Source organism: Mobula hypostoma, chromosome 9 (genome assembly GCF_963921235.1).
Source record: "Mobula hypostoma chromosome 9, sMobHyp1.1, whole genome shotgun sequence".
Classification (NCBI taxonomy): Eukaryota; Metazoa; Chordata; class Chondrichthyes; order Myliobatiformes; family Myliobatidae; genus Mobula; species Mobula hypostoma.
The window spans coordinates 41,706,669-41,731,781 of record NC_086105.1 but is presented as its reverse complement, the minus strand read 5'-3'; the positions used below and the strand labels follow the sequence as shown (position 1 = coordinate 41,731,781).

General features: G+C 41.4%; 1 protein-coding gene across 1 annotated transcript in view; it reads right to left on the bottom strand.

The window, feature by feature from the left end:
- The window catches only part of LOC134351676 (ADP-ribosylation factor-like protein 8B-A), a 103,327-nt gene extending 84,551 nt beyond the window's left edge, over positions 1–18,776 (bottom strand). The window contains exon 1 of the mRNA XM_063058158.1: positions 18,542–18,776. Within this exon, the coding sequence (XP_062914228.1) occupies positions 18,542–18,670 (129 nt within the window). The 5' untranslated portion in view covers positions 18,671–18,776. The remainder of the gene's footprint in view (positions 1–18,541) is intronic.
- Between the last annotated feature and the right edge of the window lie 6,337 nt (positions 18,777–25,113).

Sequence of the window (25,113 nt, the reverse complement as noted above, 5' to 3'; positions counted from 1 at the left end):
ACATGGACTGGAACAGACATTGTTTGGTGAAAATGGATGGGAAGGAAGATCCAATTTCTTGGAATTTCTTAATGTGTTGAGCTGATACTCCATTATACTGAGGAACAGGTGCTGCATACCTGCAAAAAGTCGGTCTGCAAATTGGCAAATATCAGAAAAAAGGCAGTCCAATGAAAGAAACCTGATGTTTAATTAACAATAAATTACTATGCATTGCTTTATCTATATTTTTTTAACATTTTCCTTGGAGACGCTCCCTTCTACAACTTGGATAACAGAGCATTAACGATCCTATAAAAAGTTGATCATTAGCTTTAGCATCATGCTGTTCTTTCTACCTCACTTGCTTAGGATGCCAGTGCTAAGGTCTGGTTTCAACAAATTCGAATGTCCCCAGACAACCCTGCCCATCGGGAGCTCTACCTATGTTTGTTCTGCAGGTATGTGCTGTATTCCAAAGGTGAAATAAGAAAATGTAACTTTGGTCTTAATTTCACCTCTCATCACTTTTTTTTTTCATTCCATCTTTCACTGACTGAGGTGTCTTTCCTACCAGCTATTTGAGGCGTTAAGATTTGGATCTGCACACATGTTTGATTTTGTAAATTCAGAGCTAGAAAGTTGGATCCATCACAAGCAACTCTGAGAAAGAACTTTGCTATGCATGGTCTTCCAACTAAGCAGGAGTTACTTAAGCAGTAAAGTACCTGAAGCAATCACTTAGAATATTCAGCGACAATGGCCACAATCTTACTTTCATAAACTATCTTGCAATATCCAAATGTATCCCTGAGCAAGATTTGTTTGGCCAGAAGAAAATTTGTGAGGAGCTACCAGAGGAGTCCGGCAACACTTCTGATACTGGTCACGTTTTTATATTCCTCCATAGCATCTGCCAAATGCTTACATATCCCGCACACCAGTCAAAATCTCTGGCAACAAGATATTCCTGAGTATCCACAGAGATGCTTCAGAATAATAGGTGAAACAACTCTAGGTCCCTGGTATAAATCACACCATTCTGAGTGTTTGATTTTTTTTAAACTGTGAGAAGTTAACAGGTTGCAATTTTCACATTCTCCTTCCATTGCAAGCTGGTTGTGTTCTCAGGACAGGCTGAGGTCACATCTTATCACAAGAGCAAAATGATTGGTCTGACTGGTGTACTGTCAAAGTGGATGGAAAGAAAGATCCAATTTCTTGGGGTTTCTTCGCATGTTGAGATGATGCTCCACTATACTGAGCAATAACGTGCTGCATGCCTGAAGAAAGTCTTGCCGCAAATTGACAAATATCAGAAAAAGAAAACTATCCAATAAAAGAAATCCAATGATGTAGTCTGCAGTATTTTTGTTTCACATGAAATGCACTCCTGCACCCCCACATTCTGGCTGTACCATCTGTTCTTGGACTTCAGAATAGAATCACATACAGACAATGCTAATGGTAATCTCTGCACTCTAGCTCTCCCCTTGCATACATTAAAAATATCTTTGATAGGTCCATAGATGTTGTGGTCCATAACATTTATGAAGTTTTGTCAAACTCTATTGATGACAGTTGTGAATAACATTTATTTGGTTCTGCATTAACATCCTTTTCAAAAGCAAGCACATAATCATGCATCCCCACTTTCAATATGGCAATGGTAGAACCTTACAAAGCCAAATGAAACACAGGACCACTGCTTTGTTGAATCCACTGAAGAACTTTTGAGTTCAGCAGTTAACTGCTTTCATTTTCACAATGGAGCTTTGCGTTTGTCTGTCCACTTTTGTTTTGTTTTCTAATTGTATAACTTGTGGGAAGAAACATCCTATATAGTCCAGAAGTCCTAATTGGTCTCTGACAAAGTTTGCAGGACAGAGTGCATATAAAGCTGCAATAATAAGGTCTTAAGATGGATCAGTCCTTCAATAGCGATTTTATAACCAAGACGTCATGGCAGAAAATGTGGGCTTTGTTATTCTGCAAACACTTTCTTGGATCTTGTAATCAAAGTATTCCCTCTAGATTCTCCTCATGTTCCTGCTGTCCTTCCAGACAGCAACATTTCATTAAGATGACCTATGATATCAGCATCTGTTTTAGTATCACCTGCAAATGCCTTGAAATTTGCTAACTTTATGGCAGCAATACAATGCAATACATGATAAATATAGAAGAAAACACTGATTTACAGGAACTATATATATATCTATTAAATAGTTAAGTTAAAATAAGTACAGCAAAAACACAGAAATAAAAAAAAGTAGTGAGGACTGTTCATGGGTTCAATGTCCATTCAGGAGTCAGATGGCAGAGGGGAAGAAGCTGTTCCTGAATCACTGAGTGCGTGCCTTCAGGCTTCTGTATCTCCTCCTGATGGTAACAATGAGAAAAGGGAATGCCTTGGGTGTCTTGGATTCTACAGAGGCCAGTACCATGATGGAGCCGACTAATTTTACAAGTTTCCACAACTTACTTTGATCTTCTGTGGTATGCCCACATCCCCCCCCCCATACAAGATGGTGATACAGCCTGTCAGAATACTCTCCACAGTATGTTTGTACAAGTTTGAGTGTTTTAGTTGACAAATCAAATTTCATCAGACTAATGAAATATAGCTGCTGTCTCGCCTTCTCTATAAGTGCATCAATATGTTGCATCCAGGTTTGGACTTCAGAGATATTGACATACAAGAACCTGAAATTGCTCACACTCTCTACTTCTGATCCCTCCATGAGGATTGGTTTGCGCTCCCTGGTCTTACCCCTTCTGAAGTCCACAATCAGCTTTTTGGTCTTACTAATGTTGAGTGCAAGGTAATCCTTGGATCAAACCATCCACATCTAAAAAAATACTCAAAGCTGACCCATCCCAAATGAAACAAAAATAAAAGTGTCTTGAGTTGAGAAACTCGGCAGGTCAGGCAGCATCTGCAGGGGGAGACAGACAATCCATGTTTCACGTTTGCAGCTCTTCATCTGGATTTAGATCATTTTTTGCTCCTAGTCCCAGTATCTACAATCTCTTATATTTCTATCCCAAATGTTGTAGTATTGCAACATCACAAATATCTGCTGTATTGCAAGTGTCTAAGCTGAGTACTTATCACCAAGAAGTCCTTAGAATTGTTGTTTAATTTTAGATGCAGTTAAGTCTGTAAAATGCAAATTTTAGTGCAGCGAAGAGTGGCGTAAATGTCATGGAGGCTGCAGACACGAAGCCTGGAGCAGCCGGAGCAGCCCCACAGGCTCAGCGCAGTGCGGCGAAGAGTGGAGTAAACGTCACGGAGCCTGCAGACACAAACCCCAGAGCAGCCCCCCAGGCTCAGCCTCAGCGCAGTGCGGCGAAGAGTGGAGTAAACGTCACGGAGCCTGCAGACACAAACCCCAGAGCAGCCCCACAGGCTCAGCCTCAGCGCAGTGCGGCGAAGAGTGGAGTAAACGTCACGGAGCCTGCAGACACAAACCCCAGAGCAGCCCCACAGGCTCAGCGCAGTGCGGCGAAGAGTGGAGTAAACGTCACGGAGCCTGCAGACACAAACCCCAGAGCAGCCCCACAGGCTCAGCGCAGTGCGGCGAAGAGTGGAGTAAACGTCACGGAGCCTGCAGACACAAACCCCAGAGCAGCCCCACAGGCTCAGCCTCAGCGCAGTGCGGCGAAGAGTGGAGTAAACGTCACGGAGCCTGCAGACACAAACCCCAGAGCAGCCCCACAGGCTCAGCCTCAGCGCAGTGCGGCGAAGAGTGGAGTAAACGTCACGGAGCCTGCAGACACAAACCCCAGAGCAGCCCCACAAGCTCAGCGCAGTGCGGCGAAGAGTGGAGTAAACGTCACGGAGCCTGCAGACACAAACCCCAGAGCAGCCCCACAGCCTCAGCGCAGTGCGGCGAAGAGTGGAGTAAACGTCACGGAGCCTGCAGACACAAACCCCAGAGCAGCCCCCCAGGCTCAGCCTCAGCGCAGTGCGGCGAAGAGTGGAGTAAACGTCACGGAGCCTGCAGACACAAACCCCAGCGCAGCCGCACAGGCTCAGCCTCAGCGCAGTGCGGCGAAGAGTGGAGTAAACGTCACGGAGCCTGCAGACACAAACCCCAGAGCAGCCCCACAGGCTCAGCGCAGTGCGGCGAAGAGTGGAGTAAACGTCACGGAGCCTGCAGACACAAACCCCAGAGCAGCCCCACAGGCTCAGCGCAGTGCGGCGAAGAGTGGAGTAAACGTCACGGAGCCTGCAGACACAAACCCCAGAGCAGCCCCACAGGCTCAGCCTCAGCGCAGTGCGGCGAAGAGTGGAGTAAACGTCACGGAGCCTGCAGACACAAACCCCAGAGCAGCCCCACAGGCTCAGCCTCAGCGCAGTGCGGCGAAGAGTGGAGTAAACGTCACGGAGCCTGCAGACACAAACCCCAGAGCAGCCCCACAAGCTCAGCGCAGTGCGGCGAAGAGTGGAGTAAACGTCACGGAGCCTGCAGACACAAACCCCAGAGCAGCCCCACAGGCTCAGCGCAGTGCGGCGAAGAGTGGAGTAAACGTCACGGAGCCTGCAGACACAAACCCCAGAGCAGCCCCACAGCCTCAGCGCAGTGCGGCGAAGAGTGGAGTAAACGTCACGGAGCCTGCAGACACAAACCCCAGAGCAGCCCCACAGGCTCAGCGCAGTGCGGCGAAGAGTGGAGTAAACGTCACGGAGCCTGCAGACACAAACCCCAGAGCAGCCCCACAGCCTCAGCGCAGTGCGGCGAAGAGTGGAGTAAACGTCACGGAGCCTGCAGACACAAACCCCAGAGCAGCCCCACAGGCTCAGCGCAGTGCGGCGAAGAGTGGAGTAAACGTCACGGAGCCTGCAGACACAAACCCCAGAGCAGCCCCACAGCCTCAGCGCAGTGCGGCGAAGAGTGGAGTAAACGTCACGGAGCCTGCAGACACAAACCCCAGAGCAGCCCCACAGCCTCAGCGCAGTGCGGCGAAGAGTGGAGTAAACGTCACGGAGCCTGCAGACACAAACCCCAGAGCAGCCCCACAGGCTCAGCGCAGTGCGGCGAAGAGTGGAGTAAACGTCACGGAGCCTGCAGACACAAACCCCAGAGCAGCCCCACAGGCTCAGCCTCAGCGCAGTGCGGCGAAGAGTGGAGTAAACGTCACGGAGCCTGCAGACACAAACCCCGTGACAGCCCCACAGGCTCAGTGCAGCGAAGAGTGGAGTAAACATCGTGGATCAGGGTGCAGAACTGGACTGACCCTCACATCTGGTCCCGACACCCTACCTTTTCAATCTGTCTGGCTCGGCGTTTAAATCGTCGATACATCGGGTTGTCCCTTGCTCTAAGACCTGGGTCTGGATCCTAATGCCATGTTTCAGCCCGTTCCTGACCCTTCCAAATTGGCCTAGCACTTAGATTGGTCAAACTTCACTCTCGGTATAGGTGGATGGGCCCCGAATCTGCCTTTCCTGCTTTTCTCTGCTCCCTTCCCTCCAGTTTCATTGTGAATATGCCTCGATGCAACTTTCCTCCTCCTAACTAAGCAGACAAATTAATCGGATGTTCATGGCATCTGCTTATTTTTGTCTCTATTTCCTTCTATCCCCTCAGATCTTAATGGTGCCACATGTCTATGCGGCAGGAAAAATTAAAGCAGCCTCATCAGAAATCCAGAAATTCAGAAATGGTTCCATACACTTTTCCACAGATGCTGCCTGACCTGCTGAGTTCCTCCAGCATTTTGTGTATGTTGCTTGGATTTCCAGCATCTGCACATTCTCTCGTCCTGGTTCAATGATACCCGCTCTTTGTTGTCACTTCAGCTTCTACCCAGCCAAGCTATAATCTGCAAGTCATACGTGGAAGAAGCAGGCTGCACTGATCTCCTTCAGATGAACTTTGACTTTCATACTTTGACTGCTTCTTTATTCAACAGGGAAGTACTTTGGAGTGCAAGTACAGCTCATTTAAACAAAATTTATACACGATTTAAAACACTCCTAATCTCCTCATCTATGATCGTTGGTTATGGCCTGACAAATTGCATTCCTCACTTGGTCAACTAGAGAGAGCTTTGCTTCATAACTCTCCCTTCTCATTCTGTCCTCACACTGATTAACTTGATTCTTTCTTCAGTCTAGATACAAAGGAAAGCAAGTAACATCCTGAGCATCATTAGATCTTTGCATCAATGGTGCTTAAGTTCCTATTCACACGTCACCGAAACTATAGCACCTGTGTCAACTTACATCAACAATGATCTAATTTTGATCTGCCTTCCACAACCTCCCATCTCATGGTTAACCAACCCACCACAGCTTGTCTCTATCTCAAAACACATAGCTTCTACCAACACTACCTTTACTTCAACATATACCAATATCAGAGAAGTATGGTAATATTAGAAAGGTATACTCTCTTGGTACGAACATTGATTGCCATCCATCCAGATCAGCAGCTCCACCCAGCTCAAATGTACAAAGCTCTTTACTTCTCAAAGGCTTTGTACTGCTTGATTGCTTGAGTTTACCATGGTCTTGTTTTTCTTTCAAGTGAACTGTTGGCAGATGTCCACTGAATATACAATTACAGCAGACTCTGTGACAACATCCGTCAACTCAAATGTTATGTCCTGCTGTTCTTTCCTCTTCCTGAAGATGCCGAAGAGCCTAGCCCCAAGGTGTCAATACCTCTGAACCTTTACTCGGTGATGGTACAAACCCTGTACTTTATTGAGCACTCTATACATTGCCTGAGCAAGATCAAGTGCTTGCTTGGAGTTCATTTTTCTTCTCAATAAGCTGCCTCTTCTAATTATGCATAAACTATGAGATCATACTATATCCACTCCAGATATGCACCCGCATTCAACAATTTTCACAAATCAGCAGCAGAAGTTGAATATTACTTTCAAATGGAAGGTAAGTCTAGCTGTTATTTAAAAAAAAAATAGAAATGCAGGTGAACCATCATGTATGCTATTCAACTAGTTTCACCAACTCTTCAAATTTAGTGAAATACGAGCAGGTTATCTACAGCAAAATGGATGACTTCTGCCACCTGGACTGCTGCCTGCAGCAAAAAGGGTTCTATATTTTTCACATCATCAAACGATGGAACCCAGAAGAATCTAGTGTTCACAACAGGAATTCTGCAGATGCTGGAAATTCAAGCAACACACATCAAAGTTGCTGGTGAACGCAGCAGGCCAGGCAGCATCTCTAGGAAGAGGTCGAAGGGTCTGTCCTGACGAAGGGTCTCGGCCTGAAACGTCGACTGCACCTCTTCCTAGAGATGCTGCCTGGCTTGCTGTGTTCAGAATCTAGTGTTCATCTGGATTGTATGAAGCCTTAACACTTGATACAAGCATAAAAGATCGAATCAGTGAAATCCAATGGGTTATCAGTAAGCTATGCTTCTCCATAGCTTCATAGAATGGACACACAAACCTCACAGAAGGCAAGTCACACATATTTCATAACCATCCTTGTTTGTCTTCTTCACCTTCCTTGAGAATTATCCTATTAACAACATTCTCTTTCTTGAAATATGGTATGAAGAATCCACTATATTCAATCATGTGCCAAACAAAGTGCTGCAAAAGATTCAGCTCCTTCCATTTCATGTCTTTCTACCCCACCATCCAGGGAGCTAAGCAATTCACCCACACATTATCTAATGTAGTGTATTACATTCAATGCTTGCAATACAGTCTCCCCTATAGTGTAAAAACCTAACAGGTTATGTGACCACTTTGCAAAGCACCTCTATTTAGTCTGCAAGACTGAATTTCCAGTCGGCAGTCACATTAACTTTCCATCCCACTCCCACACCATTCCAATGATGCCCAAGAAACAGCACTCAAAACATCAACCATCCCTCTGCCTCCAACATGGATGTCACCTGACTCGCTGAACTCCTCCAGCAGTTTGTTTTTAACTCAGACGAATGTATTACTTGTCAGTTGAAGTTGGCAGAAAAACATATCTTGAGAAACTCACTTCCAGCATGACCCATGCCGCATCATTGGCTCTCTCTATATTTTAATACTGTCCGTAGTCAATATCATCCAGAATTATAGAACATTCTTTACATATACACATGATATCACTTGATATTTTAATCCGCTAAGGATGACAGACCTGCAATTTCAAGTAAAGTCAATGTTCCAGATCCTTGATGTGCTACCACCCCAAAACTCAAATACAAGATTCAATTTCACCGTTTTTTTAAAAAAATCATGCTTTTCCTCCATCTCACCTATGCTAAAATTCACCAAGGCTGAATTCCTTAAATAATAATCCCTTTTCTATTCAGGCAATCACTGACAGCTTTTTGTTTCTAATACAATGGTAATGGTTTAGTGGGATTGCGCAACAAAAATCAGAACTGGTGAATTAGAGTTGTGAGCAGCAGTCTTAGTTTCTCCTTTCACATATAAAACTAATTTTGTATATGAAAAACACATTCTTATTATTCACATAATAATGTATATACATACATACATGCACACACATAGATATACACACATATATACTTACCATAATTCATTTTTTCTATATTTATCATGTATAGCATTGTACTTCTGCCTCAAAGTTAACAAATTTCATGACATATGCCAGTGATATTAAACCTGATTCTGCTTCAAGAACCGGAACTCAGAAAGCCATTCACAGAACATCCTATATGGATAGAATATGATCAACATAATCCATCTATCTTCTATCTGTTGCATTTGCATGACTTGAGCTAACTGCTTTTCCAAATTTGTCTAAATGTTATCCCAATCCCATCTGAATCCAGGGTACATTTATACAGCAAGGTATTTCCCACAGGGGATAACAGATTTTGATATGAGTCTACACCTTACTCAAATGGGAAAGAGCACAAGAATCCTGGAGGATCTAGAAATGCAGATGATGAAATTCCAACTGTCTGGTAAATCAGTTTAGAACAGCATTCTAGTAAGAGATCATCTAGTTCTCTTAGAAATACTCTCTTATTCTCAGATTTGCAATAAATAATTTATACCATATTATTTACACAATTGTAATTCCATTAATTAAACATGGATTGAGTTAAAATGATTCAGTATAGGGCAACTGAAACAAGCCAAAATTAAAATTGTGCCAAAGTTTATTTATATCAGATGGTAGAGAAAAAAATTGAAATTATATTGCAAAGTTCAGTAAGAAATGTGGGTATAAAAAAAGACTGAAATAACAAAGTAATAAAGCAGAAGAAAACATACAAAAGTGAAGCAGATTTTGTCTGACACGCAAGAGGCATTTGAGAGATTCACATTAATACTTCACAAGGTTAGGCTTTGATAATGCAGAAAAAAAATAAATAAGCTGTCAGAATCTGTGATGAGTCAAGTTATATTTCAAGAGCTTGACATTCAGGATCTGAAAGTTGATAACAACATCAAAAAACATGAAAGGAAAGCCAGTAATAGAAAAACACAATTAAAAGAAAACTGGTTGATAGATAATTGGAGCTCTTACTAACAACATACAAGGCGCATTTTACTTTGAGTGCATTAGTAAAAAGAAATCTACAATTTGACACTTTTCTCTAACCATCTGGGTATATTGACTGGAATTTAACACCATTTCCAATACCACGGCCATTGACGATGCAGATCTTACTGTTCAACTGGCTATAAAATGTTGACTAAAAAACAGGAGCCATTCAACTCATGACACCTTTTATGTAGTTGTAATCAGGAAAAGACCATGTAATAACCCAGACCAACTATATTTTAGTATGTTTTAAGATAAGTGGACTTGGATCAACTCCAATTTGACTACTGTGACAACAGGTCAACAGCAGATGTCATTTCATTGGCTCTTCACTCATGACATGAACAGTGAAGTTGCATTCATCAGGATGTTCTTCATTGACTACAGCTCTGCATTCAACACTAACATCCCTTCAAAACTAATCGATGAGCTCCCAGACCTAGGCCTCAACAATTCCTTGTGCAACTGAATCTTCGATTTTCTCTCCCAGTCAGTCCAGACTGGCAACAACATCTACTCCACAATCACCATTAGCACAGGTGCAACACAAGGCTGTGTGCCTCATCCCCTGCTCTACTTGCTTTTTACTTATGAATGTGAGGCCAAGTACAACTCCAATGTCATTTTCAAGTTGCATGCTGCCACCACTGTTGCTGGCTGAATCAAAGGTGGTGATGAATCAGCATATAGGAGGGAGATTGAAAACCTGCTGAATGATGCCACAACAACAACTTCTCACTCAACATCAGGCAAACCAAAGAGCTGATTATTGACTACAGGAAGAAGAATCTGGAGTTCCATGAGCCAGTCCTCATGAGGGGATCAGAGGTAGAGAAGGTCAGTAACTTGAAATACCTTGATGTTATCATTTCAGAGGTTCTGACCTGGGATCAGCACACAAGAGCTCATATGAAGGCGCTCGGTAATGCCTTTACTTTCTTAACCTCTATAGATGTATAGTGGAGAGTATCCTGACTGATTACATACATCAAGGCCTGGTGTGGAAACAGCAATGCCCATGAATGGAAAAACCTACAATAAGTAGCAGATACAGCCCAGTACATCCAGGAAAAGCCCTCTCCACCATTGAGCTCATCTACAAGGACTGCTACCACAAGAAAGCGGCATCAGTCATCAAAGACCCCTACCATCGAGGCCATGCTTTCTTCTCACTACTGCCATTGGAAGTGGTGGTACAACAGCCTTAGGTCCCACACCACCAGGTTCAGGAACCAACGTGGATAACTTCACTCTCAACACTGAGCTGATTTCACAACCGATGGACTCTCTTTCAATGACTCAAATATTCAATGTACATTTATTATCGAAGTATGTGTGCAGTATACAACCCTGAGATTCATCTTCCCACAGACAGCCACGGAACAGAGAAAGAAAACCATGGAACCCGTTCAAAGAAAAACACCAATTCCCCAAAGAGCAAATGGCAAAAAAAATGAGTGAAAAATACAGAATATAAAACACCAAACCACATATCATTGACCCAGTCCAGGCAGTTCAGTTCAGTCTCATGCTGTGTTCATTAACTTCAGGCTGCAGAGCCAGCCTGCCCAGATCAAAAATCGCACAAAATAGCAACAAAAGAGGAGCAATCAGAAACCAGAAACAGATCATAATGTGAACTACAGAGTGCAATCCACAAACCACATCGATTGAATCTTGAGAGAGACAGAGACTGGTCACCCTCAGGTGGATAGTGCTGAACACCCGCTCGGCTTCCAGTCTTGCCTTCGATAACTTCAATCTTCCTCGACACTTTAATCACGAGAGCAGTGAGAAATGGATCATTGACTCTTGCATTGTCAATATTATTTATTAGTAGTTTCTGTTTGTATTTGCATAGTTTGTCTTCTTTTGCACAGTGGTTGTCTGTCTTTCTATATAGCTTTTGATTCTATTGTACTTTGTACCTAATGCGAATGCCTGCTAGAAAATGAGTCTCAGGGTGGTATACGGTGACATATTCATACTCTAATAATATACTTACTTGGAGGTTTTAAATCATACATCAAGGGAATTATATACAGGTCTGCTAACCTTGGCAAAATGAATGAATACACAACTAATTGTTCACACAGGAAGCAGGAAAGCAGTTTTGCACTTGTAAAGCAACCAGATCACATGTGCCAAAGTACTGCAAAATGCAAACAAATTTATATTTGGTAGCACAGACAGGAACAAACACCAAGACACTCATGTCAAACAGAGTCATGGGTTGCTAAGAAAATAGACTGAGCATCTGTTCGAAATCTCATCTGAGAACAATACTGCCATCAATACAACTCTCACACATCACACTACATATTAAAGTCACGAGTGAAACCTGAACCACAAAAGGTAAAACACACGCAAGTACAGACCAAAATAATCCTCCAGCATGAACTGCAATGATGATCTAGCTACTTTAAGCACAAGAACACATTAACGCAACAAAATAAGAGAAACAGGCCACTGGGCCCCTTGAGCCTGGCCCACATTTAATAAGATCATGACTGATCTATGCTGGGCTCAACTCACCTTCTGTGTGAGTTACCCAAAACCCTCAACTCTTCCATCTTCCAAATAGTTACCTATCTCAAACTAAAATACAAGAGGTGATTGATAAGTTTGAGGCCTAATGTAGGAGGGGTCAATCTGAGAAAACCTAGCACATGTATTTTTCAACATAGTCCCCTCCTACATTTACACACTTAGTTCAGCAGTCGTGGAGTATATGGATCTTGGACCTCCAGAAAGTGTCCACAGGTGGGTGATTGATAAGTTTGTGGCCTACGGTAGAAGGAGATGAGTTATATAGCTCTCATTACATGCACATGCAGGTCAGCTCTTTGAGTGATTGTGCAGAAAGTTTGAAGTTAATAACTCATCTCCTTCTATCTTAGGCCATGAACTTACCATTCACCCCTCTTCTATCTAATTAGCTAGTCTCCACAACTTTCAGGGGCAGAGAATTTCAGGAATTTCTTCACTCAGAAATGTTTATGCACTTGGATTTTAAATGACCAGCCCCTTCTCTTGTAGATAGGGTCTTATGACCCTATCAGTATTGGAAATTTCCAAGGCAGAGAAAAAGAAAGTTATGGACAATAGGTGCTGCTTTGTTTATATTCCAGCAACCAATTTTTGAAAAAGCACTGCAGTGATGGTAGTGATTAAAAAGGGAAATCAACAAACAAAATAGAAAACTAACAGAAATAGGAAGATTGATATTTTAATACAAATAAAAGAAGTTCAGTCCAATGAAACAATCTAAGAACTGAACTCTAAGGCTCCCTGGGTTACAAATGCAATTTTTATGCAAATTCTTCTACACATTTTTAAGCTAGTAATAATAACAATAAAATGTTTCATGGTATTCATTAATGACAGGATGCTGCATGTATTGTATTAGTTTAATTAAGGAGAATGTTGGATGATTATTAAATGAAATGTTTTGCAAGTGCATGTAGAGTGATACTATGCAGGCTACTATAAAAACAGATGTTTCTGATTTACAAGGAAATCACTAATGGACATTTCTAGGTAATGGAACACATAGATAACCCAGGGTCTGCTTGTAATTTGGTTTGAGTAAACACAATGATATTTTGGGGTTAGAATTCAAAATCAATATCACCTGTTAAAAAGGGAAAATTTGATGATGGTGAGTAAATGAATAAAGAAGAAAAACCAACAAGCACTTGACATTATCAATAAAAATTGGTTTGGACAAATTGTTTAGTTTGCAAGAAAATTAGAATCATGATTTTCTCATTATGTTAATCCAGAAATGTTATACTGTGAAGATGATTCATAATTCAATGGCATCTTTTGTAAGAATCTCTCTCACATGCAAGGAGTATCCAAGACATCTTCAAGGAGTGGTGCCTTAGGAAGGTGGTGTCCATCATTACGGATCCCCACTACCCAGGACATGCCCCCTTCTTACTATTACCATCAGCAAGGAGGTACAGAAGTCTGAAAGCACGCACTCAGTGATTCAGGAACAGCTCCTTCCCCTCTGTCATCCGATTTCTAAATGGACATTGAACCCATGAACACTCCTTCACTACTTTTCTTAATTTGTTTAATATATATATCATCATCAGGTACCATGCCCAGTTTGAGCTTTGACTGCCATGGCCCACACACTCCTGTTTCGGGTCAAGTGGATCAATTCATTGATATTCATTTCCAGTTCTCTGGCTGCTGTCTCCATCATCATTTGTTTTTGTCTTCCTCTTGCTTTCTTCCCTTCAATCTTTCCCATAATTACTGTGCATTCTAACTCCTCTTTCCTAATCACATGTCCAATGAAGTTACGTTGCCTTTTCATGATCTCATACATTATTTCTCTTTTTGTATTTGCTCTGTTCATGACGTCCTTATTAGATATTCATTTCATCCATGACATTCTTTGCATCCTCCTCAAATACCACATCTCTGCTGCTACAATTCATTTCCTCATGTTACTAGATATTGTCCAACATTCTGAGCCATATAACATAACTGGTTAAACGTAACATTTCAGTACTCTGAGGCAGGTTGCCATGCCTAGTTTAGTATTGGTCAGTATACTCTTCATTCTCATAAAGGTGTCTTTTGCCATCCCTATTCTTCTTTTGATGTCCAAGTCGCACCTGCCATCTGATGTCACCCAGCTTCCTAAGTAGCAAAAGTTCTATACTTGTTTTATGTCTTCCCCATTTATTCTCAGTCTGCAGATAGGATTCTCCTTCTTTTTGGATATCACCATACATTCTGTCTTTTTGCAATTGATAGATAGATCCATTTTTGTGTGCGTGTAAATATATAAATATATATTGAGAGGTGTATGTATATATATAATATTTATCAATTATTTCATTGTACTGCTGCTGTAAAATTAACAAATTTCTTGACATATGCCAGTGATATTAAACCTGATTCAGATTCTCATTCTGATATGACCCAGAAAAAAAAGTGAACCATTTATCAAATTCAAACAAGGAATTTAAAAATAAAAGTGAGACACTAAATAGTTACCTTCTATTAGCATTACTGCCATATACGTGGGAGCAGAGAAAGGGAAAAATCTGATCTACACAAAACAATTGTACTGTATCGACAAAGTAGCATTGTTGGAGAGCATCATTGGCTACGATGGTGACCAAACTACATTTGCCAATCAACTGTGCAAAAGCAGTTTTTTTGTTACTTCCCTACCTTCCTTCTTTTGATTTTTGCTCGTCGTCACAAGTGGGTAGCTTACATAGTGCTAACCTCAGGAAAGGTATCCGGGAGCAAAGGGTTAATACCGTCAGTCAAACTGGCCTGACCAATCGAATGACTTGAACTGTGTGATTGGTGAAGCTGGAAAACCATCAAGTCATTCTTACAATACACGTGAAAAGTTAAGTTTCAGAAGAGCTTTTCCAAACTTCCTTGGTTTTGTGTGTGTGTGTGTGTGTGTGTGTGTGTGTGTGTGTGTGTGTGTGTGTGTGTGTGTGTCTGTGTGTGTGTGTGGAGGCATCACACAGAAACAGAACTAAACACCCTCAGAAGATTCTAGATTTCACTCCAGCTGCATGAAAACAATGAGGAATGGAATCAGGTGAGGACAATCTTGGTCAGCTAATGCCAGAACTAAGGCATTGGAGGAGACAGCCAATTTGAGATGTACCAGAATCTACAGTTCATTACGGACACAGCCAATTCAGAATGAAAAGGTCCAGACAGCCAATTTCTTTTTTTCTTCTTCTCCCACTCTGTTGAGCAAAATTCTAGAAGATGCAAAACTGAAATTATTGCTAGATTAATACGGAATAATAATTATTCCCACAAAAAAAACCCTGAAAACATTGGAGAAGTCACAAGGACAAAGCACAGGATGATTAACATCAAGGATTTTATTTTTCTTTGTCAAAATTGATGAAAAATTTATACCTCATTTAGATTAGGCAATAACAATTTAAAATCTAATCTGGTTTGCGTAAAATATGTTGGCAAAGCTCTAATACAGAAATGCAATAAAAAATGCATTCTAAAATATTAAATCTATGTCAGCAAACCTGACTGTTACTGCAGACATACATTCTAGAACTAACTGCACCTCTAGCGGGGCAGTTGTAGTACATTACATAAGTCATATCTACAATACTGCTCACAAAAATCAGAGCAAATCGAGGCTGGATTAGTGGCATCTTATCAGTACACTGACAATCGCCCAAGTAACGAAGATGTAATGAACAGTGCCACCAAGCAGCACACATTCACCAATAATCAATAATATGCTCAAAAAGTATTTCTATGAGTTTTATCAGGTCCATTATTAAGGATATCCAGCACCCAGGGCATGCCCTTTTCTCACTGTTACCATCAGGTAGGAGGTACAGAAGCCTGAAGGCACACACTCAGCGATTCAGGAACAGCTTCTTCCCCTCTGCCATCCAATTCCTAAACGGACATTGAATCTTTGGACACTACCTCACTTTTTTTTAATATACAGTATTTCTGTTTTGCACTTTTTTAAATCTATTCAATATATGTAATTGATTTACTTGTTTATTTATCATTATTATTATTATTTATTTTCTCTGCTAGATTATGTATCGCAGTGAACTACTGCTGCTGCTAAGTTAACAAATTCCACGTCACATGCCACTGATAATAAACCTGATTCTGATTCTCCAGAACACTTCACAGGATTGTTCCAACTGCGAATCAAATGGATGAATTCCAGAAGTAATATCAGCGTGAGCCCCTGACAATAAACCAGCATTTGACCAGCCACTGCGTCAAGTAATCTTGGTAAAATTGGGGGGAATTAGTATCATGGAAAAATCACTCCAACAGCTGGAGTCACGCCTCACACAAGGATACTTCTGGTTATCAGTAGTCTATCTTCCCATCCTGAGGAGATGGTTCAAGCAGATCCTCAGGGCAGTATCCAAGGCCCAACCATCTGCAGCTGTTTCATCAGTGACATGCCCTTCACAACATCATAGGTGTGGATAATCACCAATAATTCTGGAATTCATATTTCATCAGCAAATGAAGCAGCCCATGCCCGCATGCACCAAGACCTGAAAGGGTGATGGAGGTGTTTTTCTTACAAAAGTTAAAATGAGTATTTGGATAACCAGGCTATAGAGGGCTACAGATCAAGTGCTGGTAGGTGGGGTTAGTTTAGATAGTTACATGATGGTCAGCATGGACATAGGGGCCTGTTTCTGTGCTGTATGACTCTATGACTTGGATAACATTCAGGCACAGGCTGATAATTATCACGCTACATTTTCACCGTAAAATGCCAAACAATTAACATCACCAGCTAGAGGCTGTCTAAGCACTGGTCCTTGCTATTCAATGCCATTACTATTGCCTTATTGTTAAGGAGAGCCACTCTCATCACACTTTAGGAAATCAAACTCATGGTGCCACCAATAACTAGAAACTCAATTGGATCAGAAAAATAAATACAATCACAACAAGAGCAGGTCAGAGACTGGCTATCCTGACTCATCTTCTGACATCAACAAGATACAAGACAGGAGTATGATGGAATATTCTCCACCTACCTGGATGACTTCAGCTCCAGTAACACTCAAGCAGCTTGACATGATCCTGGAGAAATTGGTCACTAGATTTGTACCCTATCCACTACCTTGAATAATTATTCCGTCACAACCATAGCATTCATAAAATACGCTTACCCCATCTCTATTACTATAACAGCTCCTCTTAAACCTGTCCTAGCAAGAAGGTCAAGGGCAGCTGGTGCATGCAAACATCACCACCTGCTAATTCTCCTCCAAATCAAACACCATCCTGACTTAGTAAGTACTTTGCTGCTCTTTTATTGCTACCGAGTCCAAAACCTGGATCTCCCAACAGCAATGCAGGGGTGCCATCATGAGAAGAACAACAACAGTGGAATGTGACAAGTCACTAACCAATGTAGCAGCAACTAGAGACAGCCAAAAATCGCAAGCCCTGTCAACAATACTAACATTCTAAAAATAAACTTTTTAAAAATTGATTCAGTACATTTTCAAAACTTTACATATTACTTTATTCAATTATACTGTAAACTTAGCACTAGAGGGTGGAAGAAGGGAAGGGGGCAATTTTTTTCCCAGAACAGCATGTTTCTTGAATGGTAATGAATGCCATCTTACAGTAGAGCAGGAGCAATTTTGCAGCAAGATAAACTTTTACTGTATCAGTGAAAAGGGGATTTCTATTTCTCACATCCAGCTTAATTATGAGAATTTAAGAATCATTTCAGCTTGCTGGAAAACAGGAAGGTATTTCACCACTAAAGGAAATTAAAAGACAAACCAACATATGACAATTAAATTTAAATGAATGTAGAATCAAGTCAAAGGGCACGAAAGGAAGGATGGATACAATTATCAATTCCCAGTGCATGGTTTGAGCTGTAGAACTTGTAGGCCAAAATCAGTTACTGGTGATTTATACATAATGTGACTGAATCGAGGTTGTAATTTCCCGGGGATGGGCTTTGGTAACACAAGGAGACCTGGTGCAGCCATACTGCACATGGCAGGTGCGTGTACAAAAAAAATCACACACACAAGCATCTATAATGTTTTTCGCAGTGATGAAGTTAGTTTTAAAAAACGATTTTTTTTAAGGGAATAAAAAGCCAAGCTAGAAACTGCACAGGAAATGATGATAACCCTGCCTTTGCAGGAGAGGTTCGCATGGCAGAGACATGATTCAGTAGAGCTGGGCTCCTCCCAAACACTCAGCAGGTACCCAACCCTTCAGACCCCGGTGGCAGCGCCAGACCCCAGTGATTCCCACACAAATTAGGGGCAACCAGAAATGGGCAGAACGCTGCAAAGCAAAGTGAGTGGGTCTAAATGACAGGGAGCGGGGTGGGGGGGGGAAAGAAATCAAAAGGCCAAAGAGAAGTGGCTGTGCCCTGAAATCCGGGTGGGTGAGGAAGGGTTGAGGGGGGAGGGGGCGCTGCTCGCTTTCTAGCTGTCGGGGCGATGAATAATAAATAAAGGCACGGGTTAATTACAAGATGCTGACTGACTGTACCGCTATCACGTTGACAAACGTCGTCTTGCCCGAGTACTGCAGGCCAACCAGCGTCAGCTCCATCTCCTCCTTCCAGAACAGAGACTTGAACCAGTCCAGCAGCTTATTGATCAACACCAACATGCTCATCCCCGTGTGTGTCTGCGCGCTCCGCTCCTGCTAACGCCGCTGCTCTCGCTCCCCGTGCTCTGCTGACTCTCGGGCTGCGCTCTAACTCCCCTTCAGCTCCGCAACCACCGATCATATGACAGTCAAGCGAGAGCGCAGCGTCGCATCAGCTGCCCAACAACGCCGTGGGCGGGGATACTGTACCCAAGTATCAGCTGCATTGGTCAACTCCCAGAGCCGACAATAAGGAGATGACTAATAAATGCATGATTTAATGCAGCATTAAACCCCACAGTGGAAGAAAACAGATGCAAAGGACAGTAAATACACCTTGGCAAACATACAAAGAATTACTGTACACAATCTCACCCCTGCCTTAACATTATTGCGGACTCAAGTTTTACTCCGGAGATCTGATTCAGGGCCAGAGCGGTGCTGAAGGGGGGTGCTGCATTGTCATAGGCACCATGGTTTGGATAAGACATTTAACCGCCTGCTCAGATAAATGGCAAAGCCAAAAATGAAAATAGAACGGTAAGCACCAATTAAAAAAAGCGTCTGATGCAATCAAATCAAAGACAGGAAAAATCAACAGTAAAGTATAGATTTTTTTTATCTCTTTGCTACCCAATAGCTGAGGAACTGCAAGGGGGTTCCCAATGTGTCCTGACTGATATTTATCTCACAAAAGCAGACTATCTCCGTCAGTTTACTTTATGGGATCTGTATACAGAATGAATGCTGTGCACCCTACAGTAGATTCCCAACTAGACTCCAAAATCACCTCACCAGTTTCTAAGTGCCTTGTGTCCCTGTGAGACCATATAAAAAGAGAAGGGGTTCTAGAGGATGAATTTGAGTGATGAGAAGAAAAATTGGAGAACAGGATCTCAAAGGTAGTAATGACAGAATTGATTTTATTGCCACCTGTCAGTGAGTAAGGCAGCAAGAGAATCGGCTTGGTGAATTTGTGGCTAAAGAGATGGTGCAGAGAAAGAGAGTTTGATCCCTGAGACACCGGGACAGTTCTAGGGAAGGTGGATGTCCTATACCAGGGCAAGACAGACTGATGTCCACGCTACTCAATATCCTGCCACTTATTACCTTAACCTCCCCAGATGTATTGGCTCATTCTTCTCTGAACCAAAATCTATTTGTCACTTTTCTGCCCTACTAACCATACCATCCCTGAAAGCTTTCCTCTTTGGTTAATTTGTATATAATCTGCAAAATCCTAATCATGCCCCCTTCATTTAATGTGTTAATCATTAATATGCATACACACAAAAAGAAATGAAATAGACTATTAAAAGAGACTGAGCCTCTTAGAATCCCATTGGCAACACCCGTCCAACTGTAAATACACCAGTCAAACATGTGAGAATGAAGAGGCATTTCTGGTCAAAGCTGGAGACACAGACAGATGCTCGACAGCTGTGGCAGGGTTTGCATGCCATCACCTTCTACAGTGTGAAAATGAATCAGAATCAGGTTTAATATCACTGGAGTATATCCTGCCATTTGTTGTCTTTGTGGCATCAGCACAATGCAATGCATAATTATAGAGAAACGTGAATTACATTAAGTGTATATATATAATAGTTATATTTAATAAGTAGTGCAAAAAATAAAAATAAAGAAGTAGTGAGGTAGGGTTCATGGATTCAATGTCCATTCAGAAATCTGGTGGCAGAGCATAAGACATAAAACCATAAGACATAGGAGCAGAATTAGGCCATCTGGCCCATCGAGTCCGCTCCAACATTCAATCACAGCTGATCCTTTTTTTTATCTCCTCCTCAACCCCAGTTCCCGGCCTTTTCCCTGTAACCTTTGATGCTATGTCCAATCAAGAACCTATTAATCAATGCCTAAAATACACCCAGCGACCTGGCCTTCACAACTGCACGTGGCAACAAATTTCACAAATTCACCACCCTTTGGCTAAATAAATTTCTCTGCATCTCTGTTTTGAAAGGGCACCCCTCTATCCTGAGGCTGTGTCTTCTTGTCCTAGACTCTCCCACCAGGGGAAACATCCTTTCCATGTCTACGCTGTCTAGGCCTCTCAATATTTGAAAGGTTTCAATGAGATCCCCCCTCACCCTTCTGAATTCCAGTGAGTACAGACACAGAGCCATTAAGCATTCCTCATATGATAACCCCTTCATTCCTGGAATCATCCTTGTGAACCTCCTCTGGACCCTCTCCAAAGCCAGCATATATTTTCTGAGGGGCCCAAAACTGTTCACAATACTCAAGGTGAGGCCTTGATAAGTGGCATTGATACGTCACCCTGATGAGCTTAATGCCTTCTATACTCACTCTGAGAGGAAGATTACTGAAATACCTGTGTGGGTCTCCAGAATGCATAACGAACTGTGACCTCAGCTTTGGATGCTGGCACCCATAACATTTGCCAAGTGGGTGAAGCCTTGCAAATCATCAGGCCTGATTGTATAATTGGTCGAGTGCTAAAAACCTGCACTGATCAACTGGCTGGAGTGTTTGCAGGTGTCTTCAACCTCTTGTTTATGTATTTCTTATTGTAATTTATAATATATTTTAAGTATAGCCTGTACTGCTGCTGCAAAGCAACAAATTTCACGAAATACTGTATGTCAGTGATAATAAATCTGATTCTGATCCTTATTATGATAGCATTAGTTGTAGACATCTGCAGTGGGACCCATGTGATTAGACCCCTGCTTTACCATCTCTACACCAACACTATGTGGCTAACCACACCTCCACTGCATTCTAATTCATTAATGACCCCACTGCTGCTGGCAAAATCACAGATGGTGCTTAGGAGGTGTAAAGGTGCAAGATAAGTCAGCTAGTTGAGTGGTGCAATAACAATAACCTTGCACTCAACATCAGCAAAACCAAGGACCGATTGTGGACTTTAGGAAGGGGAAGTCAGGTGAACATAAACCAGTCTTCATTGAGTAGTTGGCATTGGAAAGGGTGAGCAACTTCAAGTTCTTGGCTGTCAACACCTTACAGAATTTATCTTGTGTCCACCATATAGATACAATCATTAAAGTGCTCAGTGTCTCTACTTTATTAGATGTTTAAGAAGGTTTACGACAAATTTCTATAGATGTACCGTGGAAAGAATTCCAAATGTTTGCATCAAAACCTGGTATGGAAACTCCAATGCATGCAAACTCTAGAGTCTGCAGAGAGTAGTAGGCTGAACTAGTTCCATCACAAGTACAGCTCTTCTCCTCATCAAGGACATCTACAAGAGACAGTATCATCCATCAATAGGGACATCCCGCTCCTCCCGACAGCCAACTCATGTACTCTTCCTGAAGCTGCCATCAGGCAGGAAGTACAAGACCCTGAAGACCCACACCTCAGGGTTCAATAACAGCTTCCTTCCCACTGCCATCAGGTTCTTCTGCCAACCTGAAAAACACCAACACTACCTCGGACTACATATCTTTCTCCCTTTCCCGCTTAACGTGAACTAAATGTGTAATGTTTATTTTGTTTACCTTGTTGTGTAAGTTACGTATAATTTATGTTAATTTAAGTTTATGTCTACTTGTGTTTCTCACATTTGTAATGCACTGTCCACTGTGAAAAAAACTAATTTTCATTGTGTCTATACCCTGTGTATGTATGTCTGTGATATTAACATTAAACTTGAACTTGAACCTGGATTTGAGTCAGATCTGGATCCAATTTGCCATTTTCCCTTGGACTCCAGGCCCTTTACAATTTTATTCAGCCTACCATCCAGATCTTGTGGAAAGAAATCCATGAATGTGTTTCACTCATTGACCCTCCACAGCATTGCAATCACGTTGGCCATCCAGAAATTTTCAGTAACAAATCCTTATTGTCTGTTCTCCATTAAGCTATGTTTTCCCAAATAATAAGTTATACTGTCCCTCAGAGCTCATTCCAGTACTTTTCCCACCATGGAAGTTAAACTGACACCAAGTGATACTTTTAAAGTTGTTGGAGAAAATCCTCTATTTACCAGTAATCTGAGTACAACAAGTTCACATGAACATAAAACTTACTGATGTTCAACATCTGAGCCCATGTTGTGAAATCCATTCAATATGTATCAGCTTCAAAAGACAGCTGATTACTGTAGACCCAAATATAACCATCTGGAAGGAAAAAAAAAGAAAAATTAGCCAGTAATCTCGTGTACCATTTCACTATCTAAAGCAAAAAATGGAAGACAGATAATGCAAATTTTCCTTACATCCTTTTCAATGAAGTTCTATTTATCTTGTATTCAAATCCTTGAAACTTGAAATCACAACAGAACAAAACTCATTAAATTTAAGTAGCCCATTTCAAGAATCTCTTTCTTTTGTTGGGAAGTGGCACTAAAGCTTTATGGATCCATAAATTTCATAAATGGTTAACTCATCATAAAAAAATAAAAAATGTTACATAAAGATTTGGGATGTAGTTTGGAACTGGGCATTTGGAGAAAGAAAGGGAGTCATTTATAAAGTACTTCTCAATTAAAACTAATTCTTTTTCTTGTAGGACCGTACACTGGGAAAATTAACAGCTATACTTAAGCTATCCACAGCTGAATCATGACTTTATCAATGTTCTCAGAAAGCCCCAAAGGACAACAAAGTTAATAAACTATGTGTGAAGCACAGCAACTATTTATAGAACTGCTGCATGATTTTTAAAATGCAAGACTCCAGAGACAGTATTTAGCAAGAATAGGGGCACATAAACCTACAAATATAGTGAGTACACCTATTATTGTGTAATAAAACCTTGAAAAGTAATCAGAAAGTAAAAATATACTCCCACACAAAATTCAGGCTCCATAGAGCAACATATCAATTCTTAATTTTCAATTGAGAATGCTCAAAGTGCTTGAAGTCCATTTCCATTCCTGAGTGAATAAAACAACACCAAATTGGCTGACATCATGCCAGTATTATAAGGGGCTTAAGTAAATTGGATGAGAAGTAGGTCAGTGAGCCCCCTGAGACAGTTTCCACAATCAAGGAGATCCAACTGAATGTGCTAGATTTTCTCTGTTTCTCTTAGTATCTCTAGTTAACAAAATTTTCTAGGACACAGATTTATCAACCAATTGACCTAACATCAGCTACAAGTATGTAAACATCTACTATCCTTTGCACTCAGTCGTGCCTATAGATTTTTCTCCTGAAAAGTGACTCCAATTTTTAAATTCTTCCCCATGACGCTCGACCCAGAATCAGCCAGAAATCATTCCTCTCTGTTAGTTATTATTCCAATAATTCTTGCTCCACACACTTCAATGCCAACGTATCCTAGGACTACTCGTGGTATTACAGTGTAGTTTAGCCAGGACTGCATATAGCTACAACCTATGTTCTAGTCCCCTTCTAAATTCTACTGTGTATCAATAGTCCATTTGGCCTATTAATTTAATTTTGTTACCTAGCTGTGTCAGCTTCATGGTTAAGGTGAATTGATATTCTCTGTTTTCCATTTTGCTTGACATGATCTTTACTCTTTTCTATCCTATTTAGGTCCAGAGTACATGGCTTTACATTTGAGTCCATTGAAATTCATTTGGCACAGATTTTCCCATTTGCCCAATTATTCATCTTTTTGTAAATGAATGTTTCCACCTGGACTGCTGTACAGTGCTACCTACTTTACACTTTCCACAAGCATCTTTTTTAGTTTTCTGCCTAACTATCTAACTGGTTTATAAGTGTGGTGAATAATTCAGGTTTCAACACAGATCACGGTGAGATTTCGCTTTTCAGATATAGCCAATAATCTCCACTGTCTGACACCAATCGCTCAACTAATATCTCAGCCAGTTAGATGATTTGCCTTCCGTTCCCACAAATTTTATTTTTATCTTCAAGTGTCTTTATGTCACTTCATCAAATTGGTTTTGGAGCTTCATATGATATTTGCAGTGTCATATATGCAGTACTGTATTAGCCCTGAACGACAACTAATATTTTCAGGATGTGACCCCGTTTCAGGTATGATCTCAGGATAGATAGATAGATAGATATACTTTATTGATCCCGAGGGAAATTGGGTTTTGTTACAGCCACACTAACCAAGAATAGAGCATAAATATAGCAGTACAAAAACCACAAACAACCAAACAACAAAATGCGAACTATTGTGTACAGTTCTGGTCCCTGAATTATAGGAAAGATGTCAATAAAATTGAGAGAGTACAGAGGAGACTTACTAGAATGTTGCCTGGGTTTCATCTCCTAAGTTACAGGGAAAGGTTGAACAAGTTGGGTCTTTTTTCTATGGAGCATAGAATGTTGAGGGGGGTCTTGATAGAGATATTTAAAATTATGAGGGGGATAGATAGAATTGATGTGGATAGGCTTTTTCCATTGAGAGTAGGGGATATTCAAACAAGAGGACATGAGTTGAGAGTTAAAGGGTAAAAGTTTAGGGGTAACATGAGAGAGAAATTCTTTACTCAGAGTGTG